This window comes from Coregonus clupeaformis, chromosome 37 (genome assembly GCF_020615455.1).
Source record: "Coregonus clupeaformis isolate EN_2021a chromosome 37, ASM2061545v1, whole genome shotgun sequence".
Classification (NCBI taxonomy): domain Eukaryota; kingdom Metazoa; phylum Chordata; class Actinopteri; order Salmoniformes; family Salmonidae; genus Coregonus; species Coregonus clupeaformis.
This window is the reverse complement of record NC_059228.1, coordinates 5,113,423-5,136,100: the sequence shown is the minus strand read 5'-3', so window position 1 is coordinate 5,136,100 and position 22,678 is coordinate 5,113,423. Positions and strand designations below refer to the sequence as shown.

Genomic DNA, 22,678 nt, shown 5'->3' with positions numbered 1-22,678 from the left:
ATAGCTCAGGTTCAAACCCAGACAGATCTCGTTGAAAAGAGGGCTCACTATCGTCTCATTCACAAGCCTAACCTTTACCCTAGAAGCCTGACGCATGTGGCTTGTCTTACACCACTCCATCTCCATCCACTCAGACCCTGCTCTCTCAGTGTTTCCTGTAAAAGGTTAGGCAGAGCTGACGATGGATGCTGCTGTGTGCTTCACTGGCCAACAGGCTTTCATCCACACAGATCTGGGTGATGTTTATTAGTATGGCACGCAATGGAACATGTTTTGTAATGGGAATCGAAAATGTGCGTTTGTTATTGTTAAATTCAGGTAGTCCCTGTTTGTCGACTTTCTTCCAATCGGTGCCTATTGATCATGACCCTGCTGTAAGATGACAAAATGTCCCCCCCAATGGCTGTGTTGACTTGACAGGCAGCAGTGTTAAGGTAAATTCCATTAGGCAATTAATGATAATTGAATTAAGATGATTTTTCAGTTAATTAATTACATTTTAATTCACTTCCTGAAGGGACTGACGTTGACTCCCACGCCCTGGTAGGCATCATGCTTGTTCTGAATAGAGTGATTCTGACTTGGACAGACTTGTATTTGCAAAGGAAACTGACCCAAATAAGATACTGATATGAGATAAGTGATTGAGGTGAACTGTACAAAATGTCAGACTGACAATTTCACTCAACGAACAAAGACCATATGTACACACTTCTCTCACACACACAGCCCGTGAATCTATCGTTTAAATGTCTACAGGTTTTAGGTCTCAGAGAAACAGCATAGTTGGAGTGTGTCCACTTTGTTTGTCCACTTGTGATGGAAAAGTAAAGAAGAAGGGTAGTGATTAAAAAAGTGATTAAGCTCAGACTAAAGTTACCATTATATAACCGCTTAGTTACATACAAACAGTTATCAAAACACCAGCCCGTCAGGATTGTCATAGCTGCTCACTGGTTGTGATGGCAACAAGGAGGCCAACAGAATGGCAAACAAAGCAGGAAGTTAGAAGCTGAAAGAGGGGAGGCATGGGGATGAGAGAGCAACAGAAAAAGGAGTGAGAGAAAGCATTGAGCGTATATATCCACTCTATCTATACTGAGTCTATAAGGGATAGCAGGGGTTGTTGAGGCCGGGCACAGTCACCGGCATGCCTAGTAACCGTCACCGCACGCACAAACACTTACATACACACACAATCCACTGAGATGGAATTTAAAAGCACAGCAAACAGTTGCTGTCTCTCTGCTTGTATTACTCACCATAGGCTGCCTTTCCTTCAGTGTTAAACCACTTATCTCACTGGCTAATGATTATATAAAGCTGTTCAATGTTAGCTTTATGTTGTTCATCTTTTAGTGCTCTTTTTCTCACCTATTCCTCACAACGAAGCTTTCTCTTTTAACACTGGATGGATTGTGTTCAACTAAGTCACTTTGTTTACCTGTAATATAATTTTCTTCCATAGAGAAAAACCATTTCTCATTCCTCCTCTCCTCTCCTCTACAGTCAGTGGCTCATGCCAACTTTCCTCTGCTCTCCTCTCTCCCTGCGGCACACGTGACATCACATCGAAAGCTGTCTGTATGCCTTTCTCTTCTCTCTGCATCCCTCTCTCCTCTGCATCCCCCTCTCCTCTCCTCTCCTCTGCATCCCCCTCTCCTCTCCTCTGCATCCCCCGCTCTTCTCTCTGCATCCCTCTCTCCTCTGCATCCCCCTCTCCTCTGCATCCCCCTCTCCTCTGCATCCCCCTCTCCTCTCCTCTGCATCCCCCGCTCTTCTCTCTGCATCCTTCTCTCCTCTCTGCATCCCTCTCTCCTCTGCACCCCTCTCTCCATTCCTCTCATCATCCCTCTTCTCAGAATTCTGACGGGAGGGGACAGTGAAAAAGGGAGAGTGGTATCAGTCAGCAGAGGCAGTACCAATCTATCGGGGAAAGAGTGAATCGGTTCTCTCCCCCTGTCTGCCATCTTAGTTCTGCTTTAAGTCCTTTTCCCTTCAATCAAGGAGACAGACCATGTGACTTTCTGGATGAGCTGGTGCCACTGATGGCGAAAGAGAGCGAGAGAGACAGCAGGGAGTGAGTGCGAGAGGTAAAGAGAGGAGAGTGGTAGAGGAAGAGACAGGAGAGGGGAAAGAGCAGCTTGCATATGTGTGTGCATGTGCGAGAGAGTGTGCGGCGGGAGGATAATTTAGCGCACAGGCATTCTATTTTTACCAGGCTGTGACTACCTCCACCATGATAGAGCAGTGGGATCTGTCTTGCAGTACGTACAGATCAGACTCTCACAGACTGTTAGGACGTAGTCATGTCAGTGTTCCACAGCACAGCGCACACTCAGTCTTACACACAGACACACACACACACACACACACACATTGAGGGGGAGGATCCCTCAGTGCAACATCATACAGGAATGTAAACAAACTAGCCTTCAAACAGGACCACCGAGTTACATCTGTGTGTGTGTCCTCTCTTATCACTTTCTTTCTCTCCCTTTTCTCTCTCTCTCCCACTCACTCTCATTCCCCCCGTCTCTCCTCCTCTTCTTGAGATAGAGTATAAAGTACCCTGAATATTGAGTCAGGAACACACTGTAAACCAATTGATGGACTTTTTTTAACAGTGCATTCTAAACAAACATGTGGATGGCATCAAACCTTTACAGCAGCAAAGACGAGAGAAAACGCGAGGGAGAGAGAGAGAGAGATGGGTGGACTTACCGGGGCAAGCGCAGCCTCCAACAGACATCTTCTCACATGTTGTAGGTCTCTGCTCTGCTGGAAACAGCTGCCTTCAGTCCTCCCTCCGTACGCATGGAGACACTGGACACATGCAGAGAGAAAGAAACAAGGAGGAGAGTGAGAAAAAAGGTGTAGAAGAACAGGGAATATAATGAATCAAAACAGGATCGGAACTCTATCTCCCTTTCTCTTTCTCTCGCTCTCGTTCTGAGAATCAGGAAGTAGGAAATAGAATGCTCTGGTTGGTTCATTATTATGCAAATTGCAACACTGGTGGGAGGAGATAGATATGAGAGAGAAGGGTACAAACCATAGGTCTCTTGAAATCGCTTATTGCGGCAAACGTATCAGTGACTATGCTTATACAGGGCAACAGACAGGGCAATCTCCTGTTTTTTTCTAAATGTATGATGTCGTGCAGAGGCTATGCTTTGCAAACATTGATCGGCCAGTGCCTGCTCTCCTATTTAATTGGTGACCTAAATGTGCAGTTCATTGATTTGAGTGTCCTTTTGTAATGCTCATTGGTGTAAATAGGAATAACCTCAACGCTCCCTGTCACTCTCTCCCTTGTCCTCCCTCTGTTTTGTATCTGTGTGTAGAACAGCAGTGTTAATCACTACAGTCAGCATCGATAAAAAATGCGAAGCCCTCCTGGAGCACTGCGACACTGGAGACCCATGAGACACACACACACACGCACGCACGCACACACACCCAAACACACACACACACACACACACACGCAGTGGGAGGAGCTATAGGAGGATGTGCTCATTGTAATGGCTGGAATGGAATCAATGGACCGGAGGAAACATGTGGTTTCCATATTTTTTATGCGTTTGATACAGTTCCATTTATTCCATTCCAGCCATTACAATGAGCCCGTCCTCCTATAGCTCCTCCCACCAGCCTCCTCTGACACACACACATATATATATATATATACATACATACATACACACAAACACATCGCCTTCGCTGTCCCCACATCACCTAGCTCTCTCCTCTCTTTGCCCTCCCCTCTCCACCTCTCTCCATCAAGCGTGTCTGCTCTCTAACCCAATAAGCTTATAGTCCACCACACACACGTGCACAGACAGACAAACAGACACACACAAACACACAGACGCACACACACACAGACAGGCATACACTCACACTCCTCTGAGTCCCATGTCTACTCTTCCTTGCTCCACTGCTTGATCTCTTAAACTACACACACACACACACACACACACACACACTCGCAGTGACACACACATATACTCAAAGTAGGAGTGGGGCTCCTTTTCATAAGCTACAGCTCTTTGTTATCCGTCAGTCAGGATCAATACGTTGAGGAAACACAGCAACCATTTTACAAAAATGACAAGTGGGACACGACATTCCCTACACGCTATCAAGCGCAGTGTCGGTGACTGAGCCATCAGAGCTGAATGTCATGGATGCTGTTAGACACATTTCTGAGGAACTATCACCACCCTCCCTAAGGCCTTTACTGTCAGTCCTCACATCTCTCTCTCCTTCCCTCTCTGTCCAGTCAGACCAAAACAGAATGATCTCAGCTGGCAGTAGAACTCTGCTTTTGAAATGGCGAACTGAGAACAAAGGCAGAGATGAGTAATTTCACACAGAGAGAGAGAGAGAGAGTGTGTGTGTTTGTGTGTTTTTATTTGTCTGTATGTGTGTTTTTGTTTGTGTGTTTGCATGTACAGTATGTCTGTGTATCTGTCTCCACTGCAGCTTTGGAGAAATGGCTGTTTATATGCAAGAGAGGCTTTGATCCTAGAGATATACACTTCACCGCTGACTACACAAACAGGCAGTGTTTATCACACTGGCGCTGACCCTTACACACTCTGTCTCTTACTCTCCGAAGTGGCTTTTCCGAAAACAAAGATGGTGTCGCTCTATCTTTCTCTGTCAGAAGCCAGGCAGCAAGTAATGTCAGAGGAGGAGTCAGGTACTTGCACCAACACACACACACAGACACAACTGAATGAGAGGCATCACACTCCACCTCTTGTGAAGAACATGTTGTCCTCTGGAGGTAAACAAACACTCATTATGAACATTACATTTTACACACACACAATAATGACTTTGGCATAGTGTAGCCTGAGAAACATGACATCCATAACATCTCCCAGTCCCAGTCCATCTCAGGACCTCCATTCTTACCTCTCCTCTTTGTCTGTCTGTCTACTCGTCACCTCACTACACAAACACGCACACACACACACACACACACACACACACACACACACACATACACGCCATCCATGCTTACCCTTTTCCCCCCTTTTGTCTCCTCCCGTCTTCTGTCCTTGGCTGTAGAAACACAAGAGCCTGTTCACTATAACATCCACCAGGTCAACCGCAAAGAAAAATAGACCGCCAGAAAAAGAGACAGAGCGAAACAGAGAGAGGAGATGTAACGGAGCGCGGAGATGATGAGGAGGGAGGGAGAAAGCTAGCTCTCCGATGGTATAAATGCGACGCAGAGGCAGCAGCCAGAGTCACTACTTTCCTCTCCTCTCCTCCACCCCATCCCTCCATACCCATGAGAGAGAGGGCACTGTATCCATGGCAACTACAGAGCAGCAGTAAGCGGTTGTTACTGAGCGCGCTGGGGCACAGCAGTGTTCTCTCCCAGCTCACACACACACACACACACAGTCTCTCTCTCTTTAATGAGCACGCTATCTCAGTCTGTTCCTGACATGCACACAGCCTGTGTGATTCCCCCCTGGTCCTCCAGAGCAGCAGTCAACGTCCTAATGATGACAGACTACCACACTACAAGGGTACCCAATTTAGGGTCCCCCCTCCCTCCATCTGCCCTTCTCAGCCTCTGAATGTTTTGGTGAGGCATGTAATCTCTGGTCTTTGGCAATAATGCAATGCCATATCGTACCTCAAGCCACCTACAAAATGGCAAGTTTATTTTTTTTTATCAATCGACGATGAGAAGGTGAAGATCTTCAAGGGTCCAAAAAGTTGTACAGAAATAACAAAATAAAAAAGAGACCCGGACCAGAGGGACAAGTTTGAGTTTTGGGCCTGTTTTGGTCCTGGGTCGAGTATTTGGGTTAGGGTACCATGAGGGTCCAAAATTCGAACTTGTCCCTCGGGTCCAAGTCAGGTTGAGTTGTCAAATGTCATGGATCAGGTCTATGTAACTACAGCTGATATATCCAAGTGGACCCCTCCGAACCTGACCACGGCTCTGCATAGCTTATGGCAAATTAGCTGAAAAACGTTTATTTTGTCACTCAGGTCCGAACGGGTCGGGTGTCTTTTTTGAAAATCATTCGGTTCAGGTAGAATATCTACAGCTCCAGTTCGGGTCAGGTACAACTTTTTGGACCTGTGAAGAATTAGATTAGGCTATAGACCTAGTAGTAGCCTAGCCTACCTTAACCATGGCCTACTGTTGTTGATGAAGTAAGAAGATGAATCATTCTTACAAAACCACATTTATTACTGTTTTACTACAGTACTTCTAGTGATCATCATCATCATTATCAGCACACAACTTATACTAACTGACTAGATATCTCCCTTTCCCTTTCCCTACTAGGCCTACTCCTACTACACATACTTTATAAAGATGTCTGTTTTTTGCATAGGCTAACCTTTGACGATCATCACACAGTTGGCTACACTGTTTCCATCTTAAAGCTTACCGTAGGCTTCCCAGTCTAAACAGTTTGTGCATATACGGTATTATGACTACATTTTTTTATGTTTTGGTTTTTGGCAGGGGGTTTTTCTGCTGTTCATGTACACCAAAAAATGTATTGAGGCAAGTCGAATATCAGTAGCCAAAGTCTACGCCCCTTCATCAGTGATTGGTCAACAGTACTACTGCTAACAGGAGTGGGAACATGAACTGTTTGTTGTCATTCAACGAGAGATTACTAGTTTTCATGCAAACATTTTGCACTTGAGAAATACTGCACCAAACATCTTAGTTATTTTATTTATATGTTCAGTTGAAGTCGGAAGTTTACATACACTTAGGTTGGAGTCATTAAAACTTGTTTTTCAATCACTCCACACATTTCTTGTTAACAAACTATAGCTTTGGCAAGTCGGTTAGGACATCTACTTTGTGCATGACACAAGTACTTTTTCTAACAATTGTTTACAGACAGATTATTTCACTTATAATTCACTGTATCACAATTCCAGTGGGTCAGAGGTTTACATACATGAAGTTGACTGTCTTTAAACAGCTTGGAACATTCCATAAAATGATGTAATGGCTTTAGTAGCTTCTGATAGGCTAATTGAAATAATTTGAGTCAATTGGAGGTGTACCTGTGGATGTATTTCAAGGCCTACCTTCAAACTCAGTGCCTCTTTGCTTGACATCATGGGAAAATCAGAAGAAATCAGCCAAGACCTCAGAAAAAAAATTGTAGACCTCCACAAGTCTGGTTCATCCTTGGGAGCAATTTCCAAACGCCTGAAGGTACCACGTTCATCTGTACAAACAATAGTACGCAAGTATAAACGCCATGGGACCACGCAGCCGTCATACCGCTCAGGAAGGAGACGTGTTCTGTCTCCTAGAGATGAACGTACTTTGGTGCGAAAAGTGCAAATCAATCCCAGAACAACAGCAAAGGACCTTGTGAAGATGCTGGAGGAAACAGGTACAAAAGTATCTATATCCACAGTAAAACGAGTCCTATATTGATATAACCTGAAAGGCCGCTCAGCAAGGAAGAAGCAAGGAAACCGCCATAAAAAAGCCAGACTACGGTTTGCAACTGCACATGGGGACAAAGATTGTACTTTTTGGAGAAATGTCCTCTGGTCTGATGAAACAAAAATATAACTTTTTGGCCATAATGACCATCGTTATGTTTGGGGGGAAAAGGGGGAGGCTTGCAAGCCGAAGAACACCATCCCAACCGTGAAGCATGGAGGTGGCAGCATCATGCTGTGGGGGTGCTTTGCTGCAGGAGGGACTGATGCACTTCTCAAAATAGATGGCATCATGAGGAAGGAAAATTATGCCGATGTATTGAAGCAACATATCATGACATCAGTCAGGAAGTTAAAGCTTGGTCGCAAATGGGTCTTCCAAATGGACAATGACCCCAAGCACACTTCCAAAGTTGTGGCAAAATGGCTTAAGGACAACAAAGTCAAGGTATTGGAGTGGCCATCACAAAGCCCTGACCTCAATCCTATAGACCATTTCTGGGCAGAACTGAAAAAGCGTGTGCGAGCAAGGAGGTCTACAAACCTGACTCAGTTACACCAGCTCTGTCAGGAGGAATGGGCCAAAATTCACCCAATTTATTGTGGGAAGCTTGTGGAAGGCTACTCAAAATGTTTGACCCAAGTTAAACAATTTAAAAGCAATGCTACCAAATACTAATTGAGTGTATGTAAACTTCTGACCCACTGGGAATGTGATGAAAGAAATAAAAGCTGAAATAAATCATTCTCTCTACCATTAATCTGACATTTCACATTCTTACAATAAAGTGGTGATCCTAACTGACCTAAGACAGGGAATTTTTACGAGGATTAAATGTCAGGGATTGTGAAAAACTGAGTTTAAATGCATTTGGCTAAGGTGTATGTAAACTTCCGACTTCAACTGTATATACAGTACCAGTCAAAAGTTTGGACACACCTACTCTTTCAATGGTTTTTCTTTATTTTTTTACTATTTTATACATTGTAGAATAATAGTGAAGACATCAAAACAATGAAATAACACATATTGAATCATGTAGTAACCAAAAAAGTGTTAAACAAATCAAAATATATTTTATATTTAAGATTCTTCAAAGTAGCCACCCTTTGCCTTGATGACAGCTTTGCACACTCTTGGCATTCTCTCAACCAGCTTCATAAGTAATGCTTTTCCAACTATCTTGAAGGAGTTCCCACATATGCTGTGCACTTGTTGACTGCTTTTCCTTCGCTCTGCGGTCCAACTCTTCCCAAACCATCTCAATTGGGTTGAGGTCGGGTGATTGTGGAGGCCAGGTCATCTGATGCAGCACTCCATCACTCTCCTTGGCCAAATAGGCCTTACACAGCCTGGAGGTGTGTTTTGGGTCATTGTCCTGTTGAAAAACAAATGGTAGTCCCACTAAGCGCAAACCAGATGTGACAGCGTGTCGCTGCAGAATGCTGTGGTAGCCATGCTGGTTAAGTGTGCCTTGAATTCTAAATAAATCACTGACAGTGTCACCAGCAAAGCACCCCCACACCATCACACCTCCTCCTCCATGCATCACGGTGGGAACCACACATGCGGAGATCATCCGTTCACCTACTCTGTGTCTCACAAAGACACAGCGGTTGGAACCAAAAATCTCAAATTTCAGACCAAAGGACAGATTTCCACCTGTCTAATGTCCATTGCTTGTGTTTCTTGTCAAGTTTCAAGCAAGTCTCTTCTTATTATTGGTGTCCTTTAGTAGTGGTTTCTTTGCAGCAATTAGACCATGAAGGCCTGATTCATGCAGTCTCCTCTGAACAGTTGATGTTGAGATGTGTCTGTTACTTGAACTCTGTGAAGCACTTATTTGGGCTGCAATCTGTGGTGCATTTAACTCTAATGAACTTATCCTCTGCAGCAGAGGTAACTCTGGGTCTTCCTTTCCTGTGGTGGTCCTCATGAGAGCCAGCTTCATCATAGCGCTTGATGGTTTTTGCAACTGCACTTGAAGAAACGTTCAAACTTCTTGAAATTTTACGGATTGACTGACCTTAATTTCTTAAAGTAATGATGGACTGTCGTTTCTCTTTGCTTATTTGAGAAGTTCTTGCCATAATATGGACTTGGTCTTTTACCAAATAGGGCTATATTCTGTATACCACCCCTACCTTGTCACAACACAACTGATTAGCTGAAACGCATTAAGAAGGAAATAAATTCCACAAATTAACTTTTAACAAGGCACACCTGTTAATTGAAATGCATTCCAGGTGACTACCTCATGAAGCTGGAGAGAATGCCAAGAGTGTGCAAAGCTGTCATCAAGGCAAAGGGTGGCTACTTTGAAGAATCTCAAATATAAAATATATTTTGATTTGTTTAATACTTTTTTGGTTACTACATGATTCCATTTGTGTTATTTCATAGTTTTGATGTCTTCACTATTATTCTACAATGTAGAAAATAGTAAAAATAAAGAAAAACCCTTGAATAAGTAGGTGTGTCCAAACTTTTGACTGGTACTGTATACAGTGCATTCGGAAAGTACTCAGACCCCTTGACTTTTTCCACATTTTGTTACATTACAGCTTTATTCTAAAATTGATTAAATTAAATTGCCAAGCATCACGTCTGGAGGAAACCTGGCACCATCCCTACGGTGAAGCATGGTTGTGGAAGCATCATGATGTGGGGATGTTTTTCAGAGGCAGGGACTGGTAGACTAGTCAGGATCGAGGGAAAGATGCTCCAGAGCGCTCAGGACCTCATACTGGGGCGAAGGTTCACCTTCCAACAGGACAACAACCCTAAGCACACAGCCAAGACAACACAGGAGTGGCTTCGGGACAAGTCTCTGAATGTCCTTGAGTGGCCCAGCCAGAGGCCGGACTTGAACCCGATCGAACATCTCTGGAGAGACTGGAAAATAGCTGTGCAGCGACACTCCCCATCCAACCTGACAGAGCTTGAGAGGATCTGCCGAGAAGCATGGGAGAAACTCCCCAAATGCAGGTGTGCCAAGCTTGTGGCGTCATACCCATGAAGACTCAAGGCTGTAATCATTGCCAAAGGTGCTTCAACAAAGTACTGAGTAAAGGGTCTGAATACTTATGTTTTTTATTTGTAATACATTTTTTCTAACATTTCCAAAATCCTGTTTTTGCTTTGTCATTATGGGTATTGTGTGTAGATTGATGAGGGGGTGGGGGAAACGATTTAATCCATTTTAGAATTAGGCTGTAACGTAACAAAATGTGGAAAAAGTCAAGGGGTCTGAATACATTCAGATTTAACTTTTTATATAAGAAAACTCTGTCAAAGTGTTAATATGCCTTCTGCTAGAATACTGTATACTGGAATGCAGCCCTGGGACAAGTGAACTGGAAAAAAGTATTGTTGTTGTCTAGCAAATATTGCATATCTAAAAGATGAAAGAAGTATCATATAAACTCATTCACAGAGTGTACTCTGTAAATACCTTTATTGTACACACTCAAAATTGCTATAAATGACAAATGTGTGTTTTGTGGTTGTGACCCAGAAACTCTTGACAATTTATTTTGGGACTGCTCTCATGTCAGAAGATTTTGGATTGAGTTAGAATACTTTATTTTAAGGGAAACTACTGTCAATGTTTATTGGCGCAGCGGTCTAAGGCACTGCATCTCAGTGCTTGAGGTGTCACTACAGACCCCCTGGTTCGATTCCAGGCTGTATCACAACCAGCCGTGATTGGGAGTCCCATAGGGCGGCGCACAATTGGCCCAGCGTCGTCCGGGTTTGGCCGGTGTAGGCTGTCATTGTAAATAAGAATTTGTTCTTAACTGACTTGCCTAGTTAAATAAAGGTTCAATAAAAAATTGGAAGACTGATATTATGTATTTTTTTACCTAACTGATATGGACCCCGATTTCATTTTCATTGTTAATTTGATTATTTTTCTTGGAAGATTCTTTATTCATAAGATGAAGTGTGCAGAAAACAAACCCCTTTTTAAATTGTAATTGTTTAAGAAAGAACTGAAGAGTAAATGTAAAAACTAAAAAGCAGTATGTACCATAAAACTTTTGGACAATTGTAAATGTTCTTTTGACATGTGATACCCCGTCTGCGTTAAGTTGATGTACTCTTGTCCATATATTTCTGTGTTGTATTTTGTGTTATTGTTTAATAAAAATAAACATTACAACAACAAAAAAGACCCCCCCCCCCAAAAAAAAAAAAAAAAATGATATGCGAGCACAAACATTCACTTCCTGTAGGCACAAGAGGCGGCAGGTAGCCTAGCGGTTAAGAACATTGGGCCAGCAACTGAAAAGTCACTGGTTTGAATCCCTACGCCAACCAGGTGATAAGGGTGTCTGCTAAATGACGAAAAGCGAACCTATGTATGCGGATGCCTTTAGAACGTTTGAGCACTACCAATTTGACTGTCCAGACCAGGGATGTGCAACTTTGATGGGGGGCCACAAAAAATATGAACTAATAATGAGAGGCCGCAGTGGCTCGCGGGTCTGTGTTTTCATAACCACACTGATTTTTGTAATCTATTTGTGGTATACTTAACTCTCTTAACTAACTGCATTATACCAGTAGCCTAGCGTTTTGGGGGCCCTAAGCGAGATTTGGTTGGGGGGGCCCCACACCTCGTGGGCAAAACATTTGACTGACCACAGTATTGAGGACAGAGAGAAAAATGTACGTTTGAGTGTATTTCCTGCAATTCTACACATTTTGCCATGGGGCACATTGTGTATTCTACTATTATAACTCTCAACAGTAAGTTGAGACCCTGACTGAGTTCCAAAAAAATAAAAATTAAATTAAATAAATTGGCAGGGGTGTTTTTGGAAATTGATCTGTGGGCCGCCAGTTCAGTTGGGCCAGACCACTTGAGGTATAATCAAAGACAGTACAGTAGGAAGAAACTGCTTCTCCAACAGAAATCCCCGATCACGCTTGTAGGCGATGTCAATGCGATTTTGGAGTGGTCTCGCGCATGTGCAGGCCGTCCGAAATAAAGGCACTCCTTTGATATAAAGTCGTTTTTGACGAATGTGTCAGTTTGTCACTTTCACAAGGTTGGAGTAATAACATGTTCAAATACTTACGATATTTGCTCGAATCTAGCCTTTAGATTTCGAGAATATGAACAACTAAGGAAGAATGTTTCACTTCTCTCAATGACTTATCATATCCCTAACCCCGGCCTGGTCTGTCACGCAAGCGTTCCCGGAAGTCTCGCGATGTTGTGTCTCTGGGTTTAGAAACTTTGTGATTATGCCATGGTCTTTGGTCCAGACTTCGGTGAGGGCGGAGTTAAACTCTGACCCTATACATAATTTAGCCGGGAATCCAAATACCACGTGTCCTCCGCCCGTCTTGTTCCATCAGTGCACGATTCACATAAAAACATTTTTCCCGCACAGAGTGAGAGTTGTTGCTAAGATGGCGGCGCGGTGGGGAGCAGGCGAGGAGCTGTTAACTGCCTGCAACATGGAATTTTTTTCTACAAATACACTAGACGAGGTAAATTACATTGATTTGATACTGTTATGTGTTTTATGTTTGGTATCATGCATGTATTTTTGCTGTATGTGTATGTCTCGTGTGCTGGGAATGATGCGCTGAAAAAGTGACACGTGGATACAATCACTGCTGCACAGAAGAATCATGGCATGATTATTAGCAACTGGTTGGCTACGATTATAACTAAAATGTATTGATACGTAGACTGTTTTCATGGGTATTTTGTTAACTGCTGCACTAGCTAGTGTACACACCATCTGAAGTAGCCGGCTAGTTAAGTAACGCATTGTTAGCCCGGATGTGTGGTTAGCTGTAGACAACGTGTGTTAATATTTGCTTTAAATGTGTTGAATTGTTAGTCTTTTGGATTTCATTGTAAACTACTTCGGTCAAACCAAAGTGAATGATTATATGGTGTAGTAATCCTATGGCCATTCTTGAATGTGCGAATTTTGCAAACGTAAAACCTCATGGATGACTAATGGGGAGTTGTCCAGTTTGTTTGGCCAAGATGAGGCCATTGACAGCTAGCTGGATATTCGTATAAAATCGTGACAAGTTGATGTCTGGCAATTATAACATCATATAACCAATTGTGTTGATTTAATAAACGTTTCAAACCCACCTATATGCGTCATGTAAAGGGATGTTATTTTGGGCCTATTTAAATTCGGTCTCAAGATGATTCATTCCCACGTGGTTGTAAATGCATGACGTAAACCTTTCAATGAAACTGCATAATCGTGATTGCAAGTATATAGCTAGTAAGAATGTAATGTATAAAATTGACACTACCGGTAACGTTATTTCACAGTTAAATAGCTGCAGGTAGCTTGTAAAAAGATCAATGAGTGAACACCTGGCTATACGTGCAGCGTTGTTTCAGACAGTGTAATGGGACAACTTTGGGCGATTGGCAACACTTCTCTTTTTACCCGAGTTTGTATATGATGAGATTGTACGATTATTTCCAATACATGCTCATTAATATGAGCAACACGTGGTGGTGGTGAATTAATCCCATGTTAACTGATTCAAACCGACAGCAGTAGCTACATTTCCTCGGTCAACCAATAGACCGCATACCAGTCTTTGTGTATATTTCAGAGAACGAAATTGTATTTGAGGTAATATTAGCACAGATGTGTATACAAGACTGCCTGTCTGGATTCCACAAGGGTAGCTACAGCCTTTCCTACAGCGGAGCCGCGTTTGTTGTAGTGCAACACGTGGTAATTAGGAAGGAGATCCCTTTGGGCGAGGTGCGTGGTAGCAACATGTCCTACTGCGCAGGGTCCGGTTTAATTGTGCATGGACTGAACGACACGTGGGTTACAGAGATGATGGTAGTTTGGTGACTTTCTTTTTCTCTCCCTAAATCCTAAATACTCAAACTATATAGATTAGGAATGAGTTATGTGCTGTCTAATGATTTTATATAAGTTGTACATGCATTATAATTTTTTCTGCCCACATGGAATGGCAAGTGCCCAGGCCTGTTCCAGGCATCCATTACATGATTGTGGGTCTTGTATAAGTGGACAGTAGTGAACACAACTGTTTAGGTCCTTCCATAAGAACACTTTTTAATCACGATAATCGATCTTGTTTGCTGCTGAAGAGACTTCACACTGCACTCCCAACATTAACATCATACTGTGCACTATGAGAAACGTGTGTTTTGTTTTCATTGGGACAGCTTCTGTGCTTGGCCTGAGGGCCTAGATACTAGGTTACCGTTATTTCTACAGTGCTATGATGGTCTGGACCAATGTTATAAACATTATTAACTTTCTCTTCATTGGGGCTGTGCTGCTGCAGCCTCTGTTAAAATCAGACAGATGATCATTTTATAATAAACAAATGTATTTATAGGATTCGATTCACCAATATGTATTAGTGTCATGATACTAGGGCTGACCCCATTTAGTCGACTGTTTGGTCCATAGACTGTTGGTCAACCAAGTTATTTTTTCCTCCTTTTTTTGAGCAGTTGCAAATATTTTTCCTATGTCATACACCTGTCTGATTCGCCCTGTCTCAGTGGACTAATCTGTTGTGGAGGCCGCAGGGATGGCACACGGTCCAAGAAGTGTGGCTAAGATGCAGAAGGCACATCTCTCTAGAATGTTCTCTCTCCTGCCACTTCGTGCGCATTCATTGTTTCATAGCTTAATTGTGTGAATTGTTTGCCCTTTGATTGTTAGTGTCTATCAATTCCCCATTAGATGTATTAGTAGTACATTATGACCTCTATGTTGAAAGATTAGGCTATCACGAACACAATGGTGTGCTCCAATTTTCTCTAGGACTCTCACAAGACTCGTCCGAAGGTCCCTGGTGCCAGTAAAAAAAATAGTATATACGGAGATTAGTGCCTAAAATAAGGGTTAACTTGTTCCATGTAGTGAATCAGTTATTAAATGCTTTTCTATTGGTTAATGGCGGTAATGCCAAATTCAATGTTTCATAATTTTTTATATACATATTTTTATACCTAAAGGGGTCTGTCTTAAAATTCTAAATCAAATAGCTAAATAATTCCTGCTTGAATTTTTGCTTGTAAGCGGGAATCAGGAGAATATAATTATGGTCCGATTTGCCAAATGGGTAGCGAGGGAGAGCTTTGTATGCGTGTGTGGAGTAAAGGTGGTCTAGAGTGTTCTATCCTGCCGATACAGTGTATAACCCGCCAGCTGTATGTTATTCATGTCATCGTTCAGCCATGACTCTGTGAAACATAAGATATTGCTTCTTTTAATGTCCCCTTGGTAGGATATTCGTGCTTGTAGTTCGTCCACTTTATTATCAAGCTATTTAAGTTGGCCAGTAGTATCGATGGCAAAGGCAGATTAGCCACTCCTCGCCGGCTCCTTACCAGGCACCCCGATCTCCTTCCGCGATATCTCCTTTCTACTTCGAATGACGGGTATGAGGGCCCTGTCGGGTGTCTGGAGCAAATCCCTCTCGTCTGACTCATTAAAGAAAAATTATTGACTCATTAAAGAAAAATGATTTGTCCGTTCAAGATGAGTAATCGCTGTTCTGATGTCCAGACGCTCTTTTCGGTCATGAGACGGTAGCAGCAACATTATGTACAAAATAAGTGACAAACAATGTGGGGGAAAAAAACGCACAGTTGGTTAAGAGTCCATAACTGCAGCCATCCCCTCTGGCGCCATTACTGTGAACACCTGAGCCTTTACCCACTTTAAGTTAGTTGTAACAGTGGCCAAGTAGGCTACTGTGGTTATTTGATCATAATGTAGGCCTACCAGAGTGACCTATCAAAAACAATGGAGAAAATGCATCCCATAACATTTTAACATGGATATAGCAGTTCTATCATTCAGCCTACAGTAGCAGCCAATGTGATGTTCAATGTAGGCCTACATTCCATGAGACTTTCGGGAAAAAAACATGCATGGCTTGACATTAACCCGTCTTATCCGCTTGTCATTCAGACAAGGCGGTGACTGAATGTTGTTTGATGGAAGAAACTACTTTACAAAATAAAATTCATTATTCCCATACCATTACCACAGAGACTCAACAAATTATGCTACCCTCTGCCTATCGGTTACTTAACTTATTTAAGCCTGTCACAAAATACAACACTGCATCTTTAAGACAAAGCTCTGACTCACTTTTCAGATGTTTAGAAATGCACATGTTTGTGCTCTTGTAGGAAGCAGTCACTCCCCTATTGCTGACTACAAATTATCTAAAACTGGGCTAATAACTCACTAACTAGCAAAGGATATGAATAAAATGGGCACATGTAGCTCTTGCTTTGATCTCAACATAAGTGCATCTGCTCACAACCACAGTTGTAAACACATTCCAGTTCAAAGTAAATAGCACAGATCAATATATGGCAATGGTCTATTTGCATATAGGCACTGCAGCACTGATTGGTTATGGCGCACAGGTCTATGTAGAGTACGGGTTGAGTCGTGCAATAGAATCCTACTCGGATGCATTCTGCCTACAACAATCTCTTGCATAGTTTTTGTTTCGGTATATTGCAGTGAAAGTGACTAACATTGTGTTGATTTGATCACAATTGCCACAGTCAAGGGAAACATTGATAGTGTTAACTAACAGGGAAAACTCTAGAAAGAAAGTTGAGTGAAGTTCAATCTCGTGCTTCTCTCCAGTGGACTGATATTTCTTCTGTGCATTGCAGGTGGCTACTGCTATTTCTTGTGCGCTCTGCACACCAGTGGCGGGTGCGGCAGCTTAACGGGAACATTGCCTACACAATGCCAAGTATCACGATCTGGCGTGATATCGCGATACCACAGGGGGAAATGTCAGTGGCCTAGTGTCCTGTTGGCCATGTCCCCTGACACTTCCCTTTTTCTAAATGTTATGTGCATGTGCTATACAAAATAACCTGATTCACACTTCTACTCAATACAACACATTGAATTTAACTTCACTGTATAATAGAATACTGCATAGAATGGCAGATTTGTGAAGGCCTACCTGTGATTTGGTTGGAGGAATGGGAGAAAGGAATATATGCATAATGACCTGCATGTCATTGTGGCGATAAGGGGAAAACACTGCATGAAACCTTTACTCTTCAGTTAAAGGAAAACTCCACCAAAAAACGGTCTTTTGCTTTTTGTTTCATTAGTCCATTGTTGATATAATCCCAATGTTTTGCTTGTCAGCATGTGTTTTTTCCTTTACCACACACTCCCTCCCTCACACACGGTCTCCCTTTATAAACTCACACTACTCTCTCTGTCCCACAAACGTATACACACTGCTCCCAACTTTTAAAACATTAGGCACCAAACAGAACGTAATAAGCACCAGAAAGCAATAGTTTTTGATAGTTTAGACTTACATTAGGCCTATATGAATCCTACCTTTTTTGAAGCACATCTCATGAGTAGCAGAACCTTTTCCTTTCTTCCTGTGCCAATCAATTTTGCCTAGACCTACTGTCAAGTTACCAGGTTGTTAGCTAGCTAGGTAACATGACTGAACAATGTTTGTTATCAAAACAATAAGCAGCCCGGGATTAGTTTAAAACGGCCCAGCGACATGGTTTGTGAAATTCAAATGTGTGCAGGAAGAAAAAAAGTTGGCACAGGTTGTGAGTCATTATTTATTTTGCCGTTTGATCCTATGCCACGTTGAAAGTCACTGAGCACTGCAATAAGGCCATTCTACTGCCAATAGCCGAATCCACTAATTTGAAGGGATGTCCACATACTTTTGTATGTACAATGAATTCGGAAAGTATTCAGACCCCTCAACCTTCAACATTTTGTTACGTTAGCCTTATTCTAAAGTTGATTAAATTGTTTTCCCCCTCATCAATCTATTCACAATACCCCCTAATGACAAAGCAAAAACAGGTTTTTAGAAATTTTTGCAAATTTATAATAAATCTATGTAAATGTGATAAGTATTCAGACCCTTTACTCAGTACTTTGAAGCACCTTTGGCAGCAATTACAGCCTCGCGTCTTCTTGGGTATGAAGCTACAAGCTTGGCACACCTGTATTTTGGGAGTTTCTCCCATTCTTCTCTGTAGATCCTCTCAAGCTCTGTCAGGTTGGATGGGGTGCGCCGCTGCGCAGCTATTTTCAGGTCTCTCCAGAGCTGTTCGATCAGGTTCGTGTCCGGGCTCTGGCTGGGCCACTCAAGAACATTGAGACTTGTCCCGACACCACTCATGCGTTGTCTTGGATGTGTGTTTAGGGTCGTTGTCCTGTTGGAAGGTGAACCTTCGCCCCAGTCTGAGGTCCTGAGCGCTCTGGAGCAGGTTTCCATCAAGGATCTCTCAGTACTTTATTCCGTTCATCTTTGCCTCGATCCTGACTAGCCTCCCAGTCCCTGCCGCTGAAAAACATGCCCACAGCATGATGCTGCCACCACCATGCTTCACCGTAGGGCTGGTGCCAAGTTTCCTCCAGACGTGACTCCCGAGTGGCGCAGTGGTCTAAGGCACTGCATTGCAGTGCTAGCTGTGCCACTAGAGATCCTGGTTCAAGTCCAGGCTCTGTCGCAGCCGGCCGCGACCGGGAGACCCATTGGCGGCGCACAATTGGTCCAGCGTCGTCCAAGGTAGGGGAGGGTTTGGCCGGCAGGGATGTGGGTTCCCCACGGGGGGCCAGTATGGGGGGGACGTATGCATTCACTAACTGTAAGTCGCTCTGGATAAGAGCGTCTGCTAAATGACTTAAATGTAAAATGTGACGCTTGGCATTCAGGCCAAATAGTTCAATCTGGGTTTCATCGGACCAAAGAATCTTATTCCTCAGGGTCTGAGTCCTTTAGATGCCTTTTGGCAAACTCCAAGCTGGCTGTCATGTGCCTTTTACTGAGGAGTGGCTTCCGTCTGGCCACTCTACCATAAAGGCCTGATTTGGTGGAGTGCTGCAGAGATGGTTGTCCTTATGGAAGGTTCTCCCATCTCCACAGAGGAACTCCGGAGCTGTCAGTGACCATCGGGTTCTTGGTCACCTCCCTGACCAAGGCCCTTCTCCCCTGATTGCTCAGTTTTGCCGGGCGGCCAGCTCTAGGGAGTCTTGGTGGTTCGAAACTTCTTCCATTTTAAGAATGATGGAGGCCACTGTGTTCTTGGGGACCTTCAATGCTGCAGACATTATTTTGTTATCCTTCCCCAGATCTGTGCCTCGACACAATCCTGTCTCGGACCTCCACAAACAATTATTTCGACCTCATGGCTTGGTTTTTGCTCTGACATGCCCTGTCAACCGTAGGACCTTAATATAGACAGGTGTGCCTTTCCAAAACATGTCCAATCAATTGAATTTACCACAGGTGGACTCCAATGAAGTTGTAGAAATATCTCAAGGATGATCAATGGAAACAGGATGCACTGGAGCTCAATTTCGAGTTTCATAGCGAAGGGTTTGAGTACTTAAGGTATTTCTGTTAAAAAAATAATAAATTTGCAAACACTTAAACCTGTTTTTGCTTTATTATGGGGTATTGTGTGTAGATTGTGTGGGAAACTATTTCATAATACGGCTGTAACGTAACAATGTGGAAAGTCAAGGGGTCTGAATACTTTCTGAAGGGTGATTGTGTGTTTTGCTTAAAGTTAAACTTTCGTTTTACTGGAAGAGAAATAGGCTGGCATACTGAGAAGTACAGATAAAAGAAGCTACACATCAGTCGGTGCGCTGTCTGCTGATAAAATGCCAGTTCATTAATTCTCATCCGGGTTTAGAAGTTTGACTGAAGCACAAATGTAGTGATTCCGAGCAGAAATTACAATAAGCATTTTAGATCTGTGTTTACAAAACGCCACAATTGTGTTAATGCGACCCCTAGTTTAACTTGCTAAGTGGCTAAATTATTAAGGTTATTGGTTAGCATATTTAGCTAGCAGCCTCCATGCAAATTCACTAATACTTGTGCTAATTTTGTTAGCATTCTGGTAATAGATGCTCAATGGGTGTTTTTTGGCGCCCACTTGTGTACCAAACTGGTGATACTGTAAATCCCGGGGTGAGAAGGTAGCTATGAAAATCTGGAAACGCCCAACCCTAATGAGTGCATCGGTCTGTGGGAGGCCAAACTTATGCTAATTAATCATGCATCGGTTAGAACCGATTTTGAATCACAGGTTCTGTCTTTTTACTGCTTTTTATTCAGAAAATATCGCTTATCTGTTGACTGAATTGATGCGTCCTCTCCTAAAGTTCAGTAGCCTATCGAACCTTATTGCATGTAATTGGTAATTGCTGACTTTTGGCCGATAAACAACTATTTTAGCAGCTTAGAAGTCACTGCAGACAGATCCAGCTCAGAGGCCCAAGCTCCTATTAATTTAAAATGGAAAATGATTGTGTTCATGCAACAAAATTAACCGCTTCAAACTAAAACGTATCGGAGCCCATGCGTCTAGATGCGTATTGAATCCTTCATGGAAGGAGAGCTGCACATCTGTAATATAGGCTATATCTCAATTAGTTTAAAAAAAATGTATGGCTCCTAAATTTTGTGGCCCTAACTGTTTTAAGTTGGGAGCACCAGTGAATTTTAAAAATGTAGAGCCATGGGTGGTAGGCCCTATCTCCATGTGTTGGTTTGAGAGGACTGGCGCAGGGTTAAAGTAATACGGCCAAAAATAAATCCAGTACCACCCAGCCTTTCAAAGGGCATGATGAAGCTATCAATCACTACTGGATATATTGATTGAACAGTTCTTCAAATATGAGTTGCGACTTGCCCAAAGGGTAGGTGCTATGGGTGGATTTTCGGATCGCTCTGACATTTTGGATTGTGGTTCTTCAGGCTTACTGACCCATTCCCCCTCTGCTCCTATCAGGCGGTGATCCTCCATGGGGGCCTGTCTAGTGACAATATGGCCAGTCTGGAGCTGGAGACAGAGGCTCTGGAGGCCCTCCACTGCTGTCTGGACCCCTCCATACTGTCCATCTTTGAGGACACAACCACAGAAGAGGTAAGGCTCAGAGAGCAATGTTCAAATCACTTCCTGTTTCCTATATAGTGCACAACTTTATAATGGTAAAAAAATTTTTTTGACTTTGCTGATTTGTGATTTTTTTTTTTTCTTCTCAAAGAACACCTTTTTTTCTTCTCAGAATAAAGTTGGACTTGATGAGGATAACGAGGCGACGCTGCTCACAGCTCTGACTGAGATCCTGGATAACGTGGACGACGAGAACCTGTCCCCCTTCGACACACTGCCAGACTCTGACCTACTGACTGGCCAAAAAGGCCGGGAACACTCTCCGGTGAGTTCAACATACAAACTGAAGTTATCCCTGTTTGACATGCTGCCCGACTCCGAACATGCACCCCATGGATTCCCAGTTGTTCCTGGCCAACACACCAGGGTTTACGCTAAGACAATTTGGCGCCGGACAAGTGACCGGGAAGATTTTAATTTATCGGACATTTGAGAAATGTACCTGTCCTCCATATCCGTAACCCATTAGGTCGTCCACCCAAGCAGCCAGCAGCGTCAATAAACCGATATTAGCCAAATGATCCACCTTTACGTGTCCTTAAAAATAACCTATTACATTGTGGTTCGATGTGTATCTAAAACTATATAGCCTATTGTTAAATTGGTTTTTACTTTCCTAAAACCATAATGGCTCACCTTACGGTTCAGCTGTTGGCGATTTGAGCACTAAATGCATCAGGGCGTTGCATGCATAGGCCTATAGGCTTAGGCGTCCACTGTATGAGATGAATATAAAAAAATGAGAAGCTTAGGCCTTGCCCCAGAGATGCCGGCGGCATGCTACGACGCTGACATGCATGTCTTTATCCTTGTCAGATGGCTACTGCATCTGCTATACAGGAGGAGGCTAATTTATAAATCAAATTGTATTTGTCACATACACATGTTTAGCAGATTTTTATTGCGGGTGTATCGAAATGCTTGTTTATAGCTCCAACAGTGCAGTATATCTAACAATTCATATTGTTAGACTATAGGAGTAACTCTGGTAGGCCTAAAACATAATTCCTCACCTGAAGTTCAACTGGTGCGCACTGCCTTCATAGCATAGGCCTGCAGTATAATAGACTAATGGGTACACCAAACTTCACAAACATTTCTTAACTTTATTGGGATAATATCAAAAGTTAGTCGAGCCATTGTTTATAGGGAAAATACGAGCAGGGTATGATATTTTGGCAAACGCATTACAGTTTGGAACTTTAATTTAATAG

The 22,678-nt window shown here is 42.9% G+C and overlaps 2 protein-coding genes across 7 annotated transcripts in view; one reads left to right on the top strand and one right to left on the bottom strand.

Moving 5' to 3' along the window:
* Positions 1–5,395, bottom strand: part of LOC121553753 (LIM domain-binding protein 1-like) — a 50,269-nt gene extending 44,874 nt beyond the window's left edge. The window contains exons 1-2 of one of the 5 annotated variants that reach the window (XM_045211498.1): positions 5,039–5,395; positions 2,725–2,826 (exon numbers count right to left, since the gene is read on the bottom strand). In XM_045211498.1, the coding sequence (XP_045067433.1) occupies positions 2,725–2,752 (28 nt within the window). In that variant the 5' untranslated portion in view covers positions 2,753–2,826; positions 5,039–5,395. The remainder of the gene's footprint in view (positions 1–2,724; positions 2,827–5,038) is intronic. The other 4 variants (XM_045211499.1, XM_045211500.1, XM_045211503.1 and 1 more) reach the window with 4 other exon arrangements.
* Positions 5,396–12,827: 7,432 nt separating this feature from the next.
* LOC121553223 (peroxisome proliferator-activated receptor gamma coactivator-related protein 1-like) overlaps positions 12,828–22,678 on the top strand; it is a 31,476-nt gene continuing 21,625 nt past the window's right edge. The window contains exons 1-3 of one of the 2 annotated variants that reach the window (XM_041866245.2): positions 12,828–12,973; positions 21,300–21,434; positions 21,556–21,729. In XM_041866245.2, the coding sequence (XP_041722179.2) occupies positions 12,893–12,973; positions 21,300–21,434; positions 21,556–21,729 (390 nt within the window). In that variant the 5' untranslated portion in view covers positions 12,828–12,892. The remainder of the gene's footprint in view (positions 12,974–21,299; positions 21,435–21,555; positions 21,730–22,678) is intronic. The other variant, XM_045211497.1, reaches the window with a different exon arrangement.